Here is a 13,718-nt window from a genome sequence, read left to right on the forward strand (position 1 = left end):
TCCTCCCAGAGGACCTGAGTGCTTGGGGTGGATTATACGGAAGGAGACGGTCCCGAAGATAAGTTGGACCCAAGCCCTTTAGGGCTTTAAAGGCAATAATGCCGAAAAATGAACACAGAACTCCAGGTAAGCACTGACAAAAGCAGAATGGTATACTTCTCTAGGCTTCTACACATTCTAGCTTATTCTTCTTTTTCCTTTGTGCTCTCATATCTTGTTGACTCATGTTAACCTTGTCATCTATTTCCTGCAACAGGCAAGTTGAATAGCAGCTGCCTCCTGCATCCTTTCTTGAGCATGTGTGAACAGCAAAACAGAGACAAAAGGGGAAAGTAGATAAACCTGCTTCATCAGCTACCCAAGCATGTTTAACCGTCCCACCCTCCCTGAAAACCAAGATACATAAATTTATCTACCAAAATGTAAAACCCAAGAACAGTAGAGGCTGGTGAAAGAAAAAAAACTGCTGGAGGCATTTTGCAGTAATTTTCAAGTGATCTCTAGAAGATTCAAAGCATTTTCATTTATGCAAGCTTTTGTTAACTTTTTAACAATTAAGGAGTAGCTAACTTACTAACAAGGAGTAGTTAATATCCCAGAGGACAGAACCAAAATTCAAAATGCCATTAAGAGATTAGAAAGCTGGGCCAAAACTAACAAAATCTCAACACCTAGAAATGTGGGAATACACTTAGGGAGAAAAAATGAAATGCACAGCGATAGGATGGGGGACACCTGGCTTGACAACTGTACATGTGAAAAAGACCTAGGAGTCCTAGTAGACCACAAGTTGACCATTAGCCAACAGTATGATGCAGAAGCTAAAAGAGCTAATGCAATTCTAGTCTGCATCAATAGAAGTATAGTGTCTAGATAGAGGGAAGTAATAGTAGCACTCAATTCTGCTTTGGTCAGGCCTCACTTGGAATACTGTGTCCAGTTCTGGGCACCACAATTCAAATAGGATGTTGAGAAGCTGGAGCATGTCCAAAGTAGGATGACCAAAATGGTGAAGAGTCTGGAAACTATACCCTATGACCATGGTGGCGAATATGTAGCATGTGTGCCAGAGATGGCATGTGAAGCCATTTTTGTAGCATGTAGAGGATGGGAAAAAGGAAAAACAGGCACATGCCTGTTCCTCCTCCTTCCTAACCATTATGGGCCTTCAGCTGCTTCCGGAAAGGCAGATGAAGGCCCAGAAGGGTGGGTGAAGAAGTCCTGCCCCAGAAATCCTGTTCCAAGAGGATGGACGCCTCGCCTCTGGAGGGTGGAAGTCCTGCCCTGGAAGTCTTGCTTTCCCCTGGAAGTTCTGCACAGCGATAGGATGGGGGACACATGGCTTGACAAGTATGCTTTCAGGTAACACCCGGTGCCTGAAAGCATTTTAGTTTGGGCACTTGGTCCCTAAAAGGTTCACCATCACTGCCCTATGAGAAGAAACTGAGGGAGCTGAGTAAGTTTAGACTAGGGAAGAAATATGATAGCACTGTTTAAATATTTGAAGGAATGTCATATTGAGGATGGAGCAAGTTTATTTTCTGCTGCTCCAGACAAGGACACAGAGCAAAGGATGTAAACTACATGAAAAGGGATTCCATCTCAACATTAGGAAGAACATCCTGACAGTCAGAACTGTTTGACAGTGGAATATGCTGCCTCAGAGTGTGGTAGATCCTCCTTCTCTGGAGGTGTTAAAACAGGCTATATGGCCATCTGTCAGTAATGCTTTGATTGTGTATTCCTGCATGGCAGAGTATTGGACTGGATGGCCCTTGAGGTCTCTTCCAGCTCTATGATTCTATGATTTTATGCAAGACCTGATTGTTTTCTTTCACATGAGCCTATTGTTAATTTTGAATGAATGGTTTGCTGAAACATGATGAACTGATATTTTCTATTTGGTACTGGAAAGTATCCTTATTCCTTCCATGTTATTTCTGTCTCTTGTACCCTGTGTTCTGTTGAAACATACTTGGTTAACTGAGGTATACCTATATTTGTCTGTCTGCTGGGTGCAGGGATGTGGGGCAGTGGAAAAGGTATGAACACTAATGATTATAATAATAACAATGATCATTAGAAAAATACACTCATCCCTCCAAATTCGCTGGCACAGGGCCCTTGTGAATGTGGAAAACCCGCAAATAAAAACGCTATGTTTTTACCTGAGAGAACACCTCTCTAGGAATGTCTAAGTCCTGTAGGGCAACTCTGTGATCAACATCCGCCAGACATTAACCATAGAATTGTGCTGGAGGAGCTACAAAGGCCTAGTGGAGAGTTCTCTCTAGGAATCTCTAGGTCCTTCAGTGCTACTTTGGGTTAAAGTTGACAATAGAGTTGCTCTGGAGGACCTAGATTCCTAGAGAGTACATATTAATAAAAGCCTTAAATAAAGCCGCAAATGTGGAGGGACAAGTGTAGTTGTTGGGAAGTGGACAGGACCTCTGAGCGTAGAAAAGGAAGATGTGCTGCTCACACCTATGCAGTGATCAAGTAGATGAGATAATCCAAATATATGAAAGAAGGAGAAAGACAGAACTCCACCTTTTCAGCTTCTGAGTGGATTTTATTTCTATTTATTTATTTCATTTTTAAAAAGTATAAATTCCAAATAGAAAACCTTGATTTTGCCATTTTACATAAGGGACACTATTTTACTGTGCCATTATATTGAAAGAGACTTGAGCATCCATGGGGTTGGTAGCCGTGGGAGGCTGGAACCGTACCCCAGTGGATAATAAGGACCCACTGTAGTTCAGTTAAAAGCAGAGGTTTAAAACAATACAAAAACAAAGATTATAATGAAATTAAAAATAAAAACCCACCACAAACCAAAGGCTTAGCTGAATGAGAAGCTCTTCACTTAAGAGAAGGGGCCAACTGAACTCCCTGCAGGAAGGAATTCTACAATCTGGGAGCAGCCACTAAAGAAGGTTCTCTCCCTGGTTTTTAGCATCTGTCCTTGTGATCCAGGTGGCATGGAGAGAAAGCCCTCCCTTGAATTTGGGCAGGCTTATACAGGGAGTTAAGGGCAGACAGTGTAGATCCAAGCCATATAGGGCTTTAAAAATCATAGGCAGATCATGCCCAGAAATGGACTGGTAGCCAGTGAAGCTGCTGCAGTGGGATGGTGGTAAAGGTATATGTTCTTTTCCACACTTGTTCATCAGCTAACCTTTGGCCCAGGCGGACCCTTTGCGCCTCGTCCTTGTTTCCGGGGGACGGATTGGAGTGTTGGGCTTAGATCTTGCCAGGAGCCTGGCTTGGCGTCAGTCACGTGATAAGAAGTGGGAGATAAAATGGCCGCCAAGAACAAAGCCCCTGCGCAGCGGGAGAGAGGGGGGAGTGGTGTCACACTGAAAGGAGTCCCCCTGGAAACAACAATCCCTGGTTCTTGGGCTCAAAAGAAGCCAAAGGAGGGAAAGAAGGGAGCCAGGTGAGAGTTGGGGAAGGGAGAAGCCTGGAAAGAGGGGAGGAGAAGGAGGTCCTCTATTGCCCAAACAGGTCACCCCCAGTTTGCTCCTGATGCTGCTCTCCTCAAAATGAAGGTACAAGGTGGGAGAAAGGCTGCCTGGAGGACTTTCTTGCAGTGGGGACAAAGGCCAAGTGCTCTTAGGATGTTGCTCTTGGTGTGTGGTTGTGTTGTTTTCCTGCAAGTCTTAGACTTAGGGAGCTGGGTATGTTTAACCTGGAGAAGAGAAGCTTAAGAGGGGATGACAGCCCTATTTAAAGACTTTCCAAAAGTAGGATTCTGGCATGTGTGGAACATTGGCTCTATTCCCCCAAGGACTCTCTCTCCCAGCTGTCGTAGTCAGAAATTGAACCTCCATGTGCTGAGGCAGTGTACTTGATAAAAGGAGTGGGAGCTGTAGTGGGATTTTAAAGAACTGCTGAATATAGAATGTAGGATAATATGATAAATAGGAAAATAAATACAACATAAATATGTGTTATATGCAGCATAAAATGTAACATTAAATGTAAAAAATGTACTAGCATGATGTCTTGTTTTAAATGGATATAAGTTCAAATTGCTTTTCACGCTATTGATACTTTTCACTCTATCAGGTTTTTTTCAATCTATTGATACTGGCTCTTGGATGAAAAAACATTCTCAAACTACCTTACCTTTCTTTCTTTCCTCTGTTTCTGTGTGGCTTCAAGTTGCCTGTCAGTTTATGGTGACTCCACGAATTTCGTAGGGTTATCTTAGTTGAGGTGTACTCAGAGGTGGTTTTGCCAAGTATTTATTGGCAGTCTCACATCCAAGTATTAACCAGACCTGACCCTTGCTTAGCTTCCAAGATAAGATGGGATCTGGCACCTGTACAGTACCTGTACCAGGTTAACAATTCTTGACACAAAAATGTAAACTAATGGTCTTCTGTAAATACCTGATAATATTAATAACAGAACAATGTATTGGTTTTACAGGGTGCTTCAGCAAAGCAAGCTTAGGAACATCTTTGCCCAGAGACAGAAGGAGAATAACTGATCCTATTTGTGATTTGACTGGCATAAAAAAACAAAGATGGATGAGCCAGACATAGGCCATCCTGAAGGAGGAAGAGTCCCTGATGGCATTAGAGCTGGGAGCACTGGGGAGTTCTGGGAGAGGACAGTCCAGAAGAGGTTCCTGGGTGGGGACCTTGCCAACTCAAACATTCAGCAGCAGCGCTTCAGGCAGTTCTCCTATGAAGAGGGTGAAGGCCCCCGAGAGGTTTGCAGCCAACTCCACCATTTCTGTCGTCAGTGGCTGAAGCCAGAGTGCCACACAAAAAATGAGATCCTGGACCTGGTGATCCTGGAGCAGTTCCTGACTATCCTGCCCCCAGAGATGGAGAAGTGGGTCAGGGAATGTGGGGCAGAAACCTGTTCTCAGGCGGTGGTCCTGGCAGAAGGTTTCCTCCTGAGCCAGGCAGAAGCAGAGAAGAAGCCAAAAGAGCCACAGGTGAGAAGATCTATTCCTGGTGCAAAGATGGGCAGTTGATGGCTCTGGGGCTGCCTTTTTGGAACCCTCTGATGACTGAAGGTGGCAATTGGCCCCCTAAGAGATTTTGCTGAAATGTGGGGATCCCAGATTTGGCTTTGATAAGGAGGGGTATGGGGAGGATTCACCTTGGGAGGAAGTGGAATTACAGTCCCTGAAGCCTCTTAGAAGTGTGATTCTGCTTTAATCCAGGTGTGTTCTCTTTGTGTGCCAGGATTTCAAAGGAAGTGCCAGGTTTTCTTGCTGGCACTGCCATACAACTGGACTTTCTCCCATGGTGACTCCAGTGGCAGAGTAGGGCCCTCATGTACTCAGGAGCAGAATGGGCTTCCAGCCACTCCAGCAAGTAGCCTGCTCTCATTCTGAGGGACGAATCACATTTACTCTTGCTGAGTTTTTTCCCCTTTTTATGACAAAACCAACACAATAAATTATGAACAGCAGTGTTGTTGCCATATACATTGTGCCCTTTGTATATGCGGGGGATCCATTCCGGACCCCCCGTGTATGGGAAAAACTGCAGGACCTCTGTATGTCACTTTCAAGTAGGACTAATGAGCTGCTGACTTATTCCTGACTTCGATGTGGGTTGATGTTTCATGCCACATAAGTCCAAACCTCTTCACCAAAAGCATTTGCTATTTTCTCATCTTACTCCAAATTCTGTGTCTTGTATCCTCACTGCTGTTTCAGCTCAAAAATATCTTGAGAGAAGTTGACTCTGAATTCTCTGTGGCAGAGAAAGCTCCATTGGACATGAGGCAGAGTCCCCAGTGGAGAGAGATCAAGCAGGAGTGTGATGGAGGGCCCCCCTTGCAAGGTAAGAATGAAGCTTCTCTAGCCAGAATCTTCTCGGTGCTATTCCCTTCAAGTGGTTTCTGAATTATGGGAACCCTACGATGAACCTATCATGGGGTTCTCTTGGTTGGTCAGAGGGGCTTCTGAGGCTGATAGAGTGGGTTCCCATGGGTGAACGGGTTTGAACCTTGGTCTCCAGAGTTGTAATCCAATGCTTAAACCATTACACCTCAAGTGCCTCCCAGGGTCACTTTAAGATGAAATTACGTGAAGATACCTTTGTTGTTGTGTGCCTTCAAGTAGTTTCAGACTTATAGTGATGCTATGGGGAACCTTTCAAAGGGTTTTCTTGGTGGAATTTGTTCAGAGGGGGTTTCCCTTTCTCTGAGGCTGAGAGAGTATGATTTGCCCAAGGTCATTCTGTAGGTTCCCATGGCCAAGCAGGGATTCAGATCTTGGTCTTCCAGAATCCTAATACTCAAACCACTACCCTATGCTGGGTATACATTTTATTGGCTTGTTTTACTGTCAGGTTTCTGTTTGGAAGTAGTGGGGTATTATTGCCAGATGTGCTTGCAGTCCCATTGTGCATGCCACTGCCCATTCAGTTGCACTTCTGGTACCAAACATTGCTATTCAACCTAAAGGTTGCTCCGCACAAGGAATACTCATCTCCAGCTGCAGAGATTGACTTTATGCATCCCTGACATACATGGTGCATCTTGTCCCTGTGTGTTTCTATTCATACCTGACTTATTCCCTGGGTTTCCAGTCCCTGATTACTTTCCACCACCTCTCTCCTTTGTCTGCACAAAAACAATCCTGTGAGGTAGGCCAGTCTCATAGAGAGAAGATGGCGGCTTAAAGTTGCCCGGTGAAATTCAGGACTCAGTGTAGGCTACAACTGGATTTCTTCAGGCCCCAGCCCAAAATCTGAACCACTGTACCCAAGTGTCCTTGGTATGTTCCTGGATGCGTAATTGTGTTTTAATATTTCTGAAAGAATACACATGTACCTCAGTAGACAAACTTGATGTGTCCTTGGGCATTTGTTAACAGAAAGTTTCACATCATAGGCACAAATAAAATGGAAAGAATAGGGATGGTTCCTGAACCACAGAAAAAGAAGAGTAGGTTAACATGTTTCAGCACACTTTTTATCCAAAACTAACAATATGCAAATGTGAAGTAAAACCATGAGGCTAAGGAAGCCTTGCATGAGTCAACAAAAACATTTTCAACCTTCTTAAGGATTCTTTAGATGACCTTTTTTTTCACTTTCTTTCACCTTTTCTTACAATTTCTATTTTGGTGGGCAAACCCATAGATCAATGCTTTTTAAAAATGCTAGAATAGCTGTTTAGGCAGACTTCTCTGCTCTTCCATTTTCTGCTGTTTCCCTTGTGTGTTGACAGGCACACGGCTACAATAGGTTCAACTAGAGTAAAATTCCATTCTTTCTCAGCTCAAGCTTTATTGCATTGTTTACTCCAGAGTCCAGACATATTGCTGCAACCAGACACTGAAAACTATGTTTCTCCAGCCCTCTTTCACCATTCTTCTCATGCTGATGCTGCTAAAATAGTTTCAGTTGTACACAGAATGAAGAAATGGGGGGGGGGGGCAGAGTCGGCATACAGTGAGGTTGTAAAAAGGAGCTTCTTTGTCAGAGATTTTGTTGGCTGAGCTATGCCTGTACTTCCTAGTGAATATTTGTTCAAAACTGTAACCTCTGACACAAGTGTACGTGAACAGCTTCCCCCACCTTGATTTTTCCCACAGAGGATGGAATGATGCCACCAACAAAGATACAGTTCTCTCTTTCTCTTCTTTGCGGTGGAACAGAAACAGATCAGGTAAGAAGAAGAAATCCTGAAACAAAAGGCCTTGAGAACTGTTAGATGTATTTGTACTTGGTTGAATGGCTGAACCCAAAGGGTACTCACAAATGGCTCCTTTTCATCCTGGATGAAAATAACCAGTGGGGTGCCACAGGGTTCTGTCTTGGGCCTCGTGCTGTTTAACATCCTTTTCAATGACTTGGATGATAGAATAGAGGGCATGCTTATCAAATTTTCAGATTACATCAAATTAGGAGTGGTAGCTAATACTCCAGACAATAGGGTCAAAATCAAAATGACCTGAACAAATAAGAAAGCTGGACCAAAACAAACAAAATGAATTTCAACACAGAGAAATGTAACCCTAGTTCAAACCCTAGTCTCCAGAATCATAGTCCAACATTCAAAACACTACACTACATGAGCCGAGTTTAATGGAATGCCAATTCTTTTTGCACCTTATACACAGTTTGCAGCAACTCAAGTAAGATGAGAATAAAGGAGGGGAAGAGAGAAGAGGGGGGAAGAGAAAGAAATGGTGACATTTTAAAAGCCAATGAAAAAGTGGGAGAAAAGAGGATTACGTTAATTGGCATTGTCCCTGCCAAATTGGGGCAGTTGGAGGATATGCCATAAAAATCTACAGCCCACCCCCAGAACTGAATTATAGAGTTGGACGAGACCCCAAGGACCATCCATTCCAACCCCCCTGCCAGGCAGGGAGACACAATCAAAACACATTTGACAGATGGCCATCCAGTTTCTGTTTAAAAACCTCCAGAGAAGGAGACTCCACTATATTTCAAGGGAGTGTGTTCCCCTGTTGAACAGCTCTTACTATCAGGGACTTCTCCCTAATAATGGAAAAATAAACATAAAACACCAGCTGAAAACTGGCTAACATGGAAGTGACACAGCATCCCTTCTGGCTTACTGAAATGCCCCACTTTGGCCTGCCCAGCCCATCTGCATTTGACTACCCCCAGTTTAAATACTGCAGAGTATGATCTTTGCCATTTTGTTCTTCAGTTATATTTCTTCCAAGCCAATCTTCTTTTACTGCAGCTGTAGCTTGTGTCATGGGTTGAGGTTCCTGTGTTTGTCAGACCTCATCTACAATGCTCATGCTGGTGTTTGTGGAAGAATCAATCTCACCTTGGCTTCCTTTGGTGCCTTATCAGCCTGTGAGTCCACTTTATTCCAGTTGCCAGAGGCTGCAGTCATCTTGATGTCCAGAGTTAGCAGGAACCTTTTTCTTTTTTCTCCAGGATCTGTTGATGTTTGAGGAAGTGGCTGTGTCTTTCTCCCCAGAGGAGTGGGCCCTGCTGGATCCTGACCAGAAAGCCCTACATAGGCAGATCACAGTAGAGATCCATGGGAACATGGCCTTCCTTGGTAAGGTTCTCTCTTTCCCTGGACGATCATGTTTTCTGTTTTAAAATGCATTTATAATAATAGCACTAACAGCTACAGTTCTTGGAAGAGGGTCCTGTCTCAACCAAAATGGGAAAGGGATGAGCCCTATATAAACAAGTCATAGAGGAGATCTGTGGGATAGTGGGCTGTCTTGGTAAGGTTCCCTTGTTTCCTTGTTGATGATAATTCCTGTTAATATGGTAGTGGGAGTGCATGCCTCTATGAGTCAAGAGGTTTAGCTGCTGGTATGGTCTCCCAAGCTTTTGCTGAGGAGCCAGACTAAATGTGCGAAACAGCTAGTGTGCAGCAACAGTATTGGAGTGTGGTGACATTGGCAGAGGATCTCTCAGAAACAGAAGAGCAGAGGACTGTGTTTTACAATGCAACTGGACCCAAGATGAAAAGATGTTCAGCTTCTGGCCTGCACAGAGGTGAAAGAAAAGTCTGAAGCTCCATAACATCAGAAGAAAAAAGTGGAGACCACACAATACGTGGATTGATTCAGTCAAGGAAAGCCAAGGCCCTGAGTTTACAAGACCTCAGCAGGGCATTTGGTGACAGGGGCTCTTAGAAGTTTCAGGTTCATTGGGTGGCCAGAAGCTAAATTTGACTTGTTAACATAATCCCAAATTACATATATGTACACTGTTATCCAAGTTCCAGCCAGTGTCTGTTTCAGCAAAGGTGTGTTCTAAAACAGAGGAGGACTTCAGGCAGAGTGTGGTGACAGCTTCAGCCATCACATTTTGGCTGCAATCCAGTATTGCCTACGTGGCTGAATATCTGCATAGCACTACTTAGCCCCATATGCAGTGACAGCATTAGACAACCCATGTCAGTGATTGGTGCTGGGGTGGAACTGCAATGCACAATATTGTTGTATGCACAGCTCCACTTCTATCCCTGTCAATAGAATATATTTGGTGGGCTCTGGTGAATCTCTCCCTGCAACTTACTTTTTTGTATTGTCATAAACTTTGGGAGTCAGGAAAGGGCAGCAAACTTTTAATTGTATTTATTTTGTTTCTGTTTGTGGAATGGATTGCCTTGGAGGATGGTGGACTCTCCTTCTTTGGAGGTTTTTAAATAGAAGTTGGATAGAGATATTTCTAGACTATTTTACTTGTGTATTCCTGCATGGTAGGGTTGGAATAGGTAGGCCTTGCAGCCCCTTACAACACTATAATTGTATGCTTTTGTGTTTTGAAACTCCTGTTACCCTCAGTCTTTGTCAGACCTGTCTGTACTGCCTTCATTGTAGCCATTGGTGAGGTATAATGGGGGCAATAGTGGGTCAGCACATGAAAGTTCATAGATTTCCCACTCCTGCTCGCCTCTCATCAGGAACAAGATTTGGCTGCTGAAACCATACCAATGTCGATGTTCTCGATTTGGCTACAAGAGGACAGATGGGAAGGATGGACATAAACAGAAATATACCTTCCCTTGACTTGTATGTAGGGTTGCCATTTCACGGGTTCTGGTGGGACAATCATGCCTTTTTGACTTTGGGGAAGGTCCCGTCCAGCCTCTGCATTATGTCCGGGGGACAGCTGGACTCCTGGTTCTTGCCTCTCCGTCTCAACCTCCCCTTTGCAAAGCAGCTTCCGTTTGTGTTGGAGAGGCTGCAGGCAGGCTTCCAGCTCCTCCATCCCCATTGGCCAGGCAGAGGAGAAGGAGCTTTTCCTGCAGCCAAGCGGAGACTACAAAGGGAGCTGTGGAGGAGGCAGGCAGAGAGGCAGTGGTTTCTACAAGGCCCAGTAGGCTTCTCTCTGGAGGGGGAGCATGGGGGAAGAAAAGGTTTCCCCAGGGTTTTGCAAAGACTTCTTCAGAGAGGGATTGCCATTGCAACCTCTGAGGTTGAGAGAGAGAGTGATTTTCCCCAGGGGTTTTGCAAAGATTTCTTCAGAGAACTTTTCTGTGGTAAGAGATGTGCTGGTGGTTCATGCTTCCAAAATTTGCTTGACCGCTAATATAGCCTTTAAGCTCCCAACTTTGCTCATCCCTGGTGTGTAGATTATGAATGGACTCTTATAGGTTGGAGTAGAAGAATAATGCCCAGGGGTAGGGAGATAGAAATTATAGGAACAAAGGTTTCCAGTATATTTTTTTAAATCGTAGTAAGCTCCTTGTCATAAAAGGGTGGCCCCTAATTGAGGATCAGAAAGCTTGTTGCTTATAGGCCTGGCAGATGTCCTTATTGGAAGGGTTGACACCTGTTTGAGGGCTGCAAAGATTTTTATTTTGTATAGACTGAACAAGATTTCAAATCCAGATATTCTGGAGCTCTGGGGGCGCAGTGGTTAAAAGCCTGTACTGCAGTCACTCACTCACAAACCACAAGGTTGTAAGTTCAGTACCAACCAGGGGATCAGGTTCGACTCAGCCTGGCACTCCTTCCGAGGACATTAAAATCAGTACCCAGCCTGGCACAAAAATAGGGCAGGGCAGTGTGTGGCCCACAGATTGTGTGTTTTCCACTCCTGTCTTAGATGCTCTGTGTATTCCAACAGGATCCAATTTTACTAAGCACCGAGCCCTACTGGACTCTAGGGTTCAATCCTGGCTCAGATAAGACGCTCCCTTCCCTCAGACCTTTCTTCCAAAGCCTCTGTTCTCAGTGGGCCTACTCTGTGTCTCTGGGAGCAAATGCCCCTTGGAAAGCCCAAATGAGAGGAAAGTAGCAGTCCAGACAATCAGGTGCTTGCCCCCAAGGTCTTGCCTATAGACATATTGAGCAGTTCCCTTGGCCTGTCATATATGGTTATGCTTTTTCTTTTATGGGAAATAAAACTGACATAGCAGGTAAAACAGAACTCAAATCAGTAGCATAATATAGGAGAGTCAGCATGTAAAAACTCCAAACATCTCAAAATATCATGAAAAATGAAATGATCTTTTCTGGAGCCTAAAAGAGCCGTGAGGAGAAAGTTTATTAATTTGATTCATAAACTGCTTTTTGTTAAAACAGAGCAGTTTAAAAATACAAAGTTTTTTTTAAAAAAAGAATTAAACCATACATCTAGTTAAAACTACTTTTAAAGACATTCATTTAATAACAAAACACCACATACCTAACTGCCTGTACCTCTGTCTTGGTCAGTTAAGGCTGAAGTCATGTTTAAACATGAAGGTCTTTGCTTGCTGGTGTAAATACAACAGAGAGGGAATAGACTGAACCTCCTTGGGAGGGAGTTCCAAAGTCTAGGAGCCACCACCGAGAAGGCTTGCTCCCATGTCCTCAACAACCAAGCCTGGGAGGGTGGTGGAGAGATAAAGAGATCATAATACTCTGGCAGCTTCTTATAGGAAGATAGCTTTCAGATAGTCTGGGCCTAAGCCATAAGAGGAGGGCATGGTATCTCTACTTTTGTTCTGTGGATTCATTTGTAAATAGGGTTCTTTGGATTTTATCCCTTTCTGTTTTTCTTCTTCGCAGCAGAAAACTGGAGGAAAACACATATATGTGCTAAGTTTGGGAAATGTTCTAGGCAGCAACTGGAACTTACCAGCCACCAGCAAGCCCAATATTCAGAAACGGAACGTTATATCGGAGAGAAGCCCTCCAAATGCAATGTTTCTGGGAATACAGCACTTGTGCCTTACAAGAGGCTCCATGCTGGAAAAGAATCCTTTGAGTGTGAAGTTCCTGCTAAAGCTTTTAATGATAAGTTGTACAGTGTTAACAAAGAAGCCCACGCAGTCAAGAAACTTCACAAATGCCAGAAATGTGGAGAATGCTTTGCTTACCAGTCACTACTTATCACACATCTGAAAGCGCACACAGACGTTGTGGGCCAGTGCAAAACCAACACAGGAGAGAAACCATTCCAATGCCAGGAGTGTCAGAAATGTTTTTCTCAAAAGGGATACCTTGTGATTCATCAGAGGGTGCATACAGGAGAGAAACCCTACACATGTCAAGAGTGTGGCAAATGTTTTGCTCAAAAGGCAAACCTTGTGATTCATCATAGAGTGCATACAGGAGAGAAGCCATACAAATGCCAGGTGTGTGGCAAATGCTTTCCTCATAGTTCAAACCTCCTGGTCCATAAAAGAGTCCACACAGGCGAGAGACCCTACAAATGCAAAGAGTGTGGGAAATGTTTTTCTCAAAAGACATGCCTCGTGATTCATCTGAGGGTGCATACAGGAGAGAAGCCATACAAATGTCAGGAATGTGAGAAATGTTTTGTTTCCTGGCCAGAAGTCGTAAAACACCAAAGAGTCCACACAGGTGAAAAACCCTACAATTGTCAGGAGTGTGGTAAACGTTTTGCTCAAAGAGCAACCCTTGTGAAACACCGGCAACACCACAGTGGAGAGAAACCGCATATTACGTAGTTGCTAGGCAGACCTGGCTTCCTGGCGACCGATCACAGTTTGGGAAGGCTGTGAGGAAAGCTACGGGGGATTAGAGTCAGGGATTAGATGGGGGGGGGTGGTTCAGTGAAGATCTGATAAAGATTCTGACAGGAGAGGGAATTCAGTACAGTTACTCCAGTAGGGACTGTGATTCAATTAGTCTAGTTAGGTCTGGTGGGTATTCCTACTGAAAGTGAGAGAGTAGGATGCAACGTATTTGAAAGCATAGCAATTGTTTGTTGTTACTGTAACCACACTAAGCTTGAAGTAACCGAGATAAGTTATTTTATTTCATGATGTTA

General features: G+C 44.0%; 1 protein-coding gene across 3 annotated transcripts; it reads left to right on the top strand.

Moving 5' to 3' along the window:
* Positions 1 to 13,718, top strand: LOC121924270 (zinc finger protein 397-like). Of its 3 annotated transcripts, none has more exons than XM_042455584.1 (6): positions 1 to 126; positions 4,441 to 4,957; positions 5,690 to 5,816; positions 7,577 to 7,650; positions 8,904 to 9,030; positions 12,491 to 13,718. In XM_042455584.1, exons 2-6 carry the CDS (start codon positions 4,538 to 4,540, stop codon positions 13,393 to 13,395), a joined length of 1,653 nt encoding a protein of 550 aa, XP_042311518.1. In that variant the 5' UTR covers positions 1 to 126; positions 4,441 to 4,537; the 3' UTR covers positions 13,396 to 13,718. The 3 variants fall into 3 exon arrangements, with proteins under 3 accessions (XP_042311518.1, XP_042311517.1, XP_042311516.1); XM_042455583.1 differs by lacking the exon at positions 1 to 126 and adding an exon at positions 3,314 to 3,442; XM_042455582.1 differs by lacking the exon at positions 1 to 126 and adding an exon at positions 3,407 to 3,554.

The sequence above is a fragment of the Sceloporus undulatus genome, chromosome 2, assembly GCF_019175285.1.
Source record: "Sceloporus undulatus isolate JIND9_A2432 ecotype Alabama chromosome 2, SceUnd_v1.1, whole genome shotgun sequence".
NCBI classification, from domain to species: domain Eukaryota; kingdom Metazoa; phylum Chordata; class Lepidosauria; order Squamata; family Phrynosomatidae; genus Sceloporus; species Sceloporus undulatus.

Coding starts and splice junctions, on each gene's coding strand:
- LOC121924270 (XM_042455584.1), top strand. CDS start 4,538: ATGGATGAGCCAGACATAGGCCATCCTGAAGGAGGAAGAGTCCCTGAT. Junction 4,958..5,689: donor AGAAGCCAAAAGAGCCACAG/GTGAGAAGATCT, acceptor CTGCTGTTTCAG/CTCAAAAATATCTTGAGAGA. Junction 7,651..8,903: donor GTGGAACAGAAACAGATCAG/GTAAGAAGAAGA, acceptor TTTTTTCTCCAG/GATCTGTTGATGTTTGAGGA.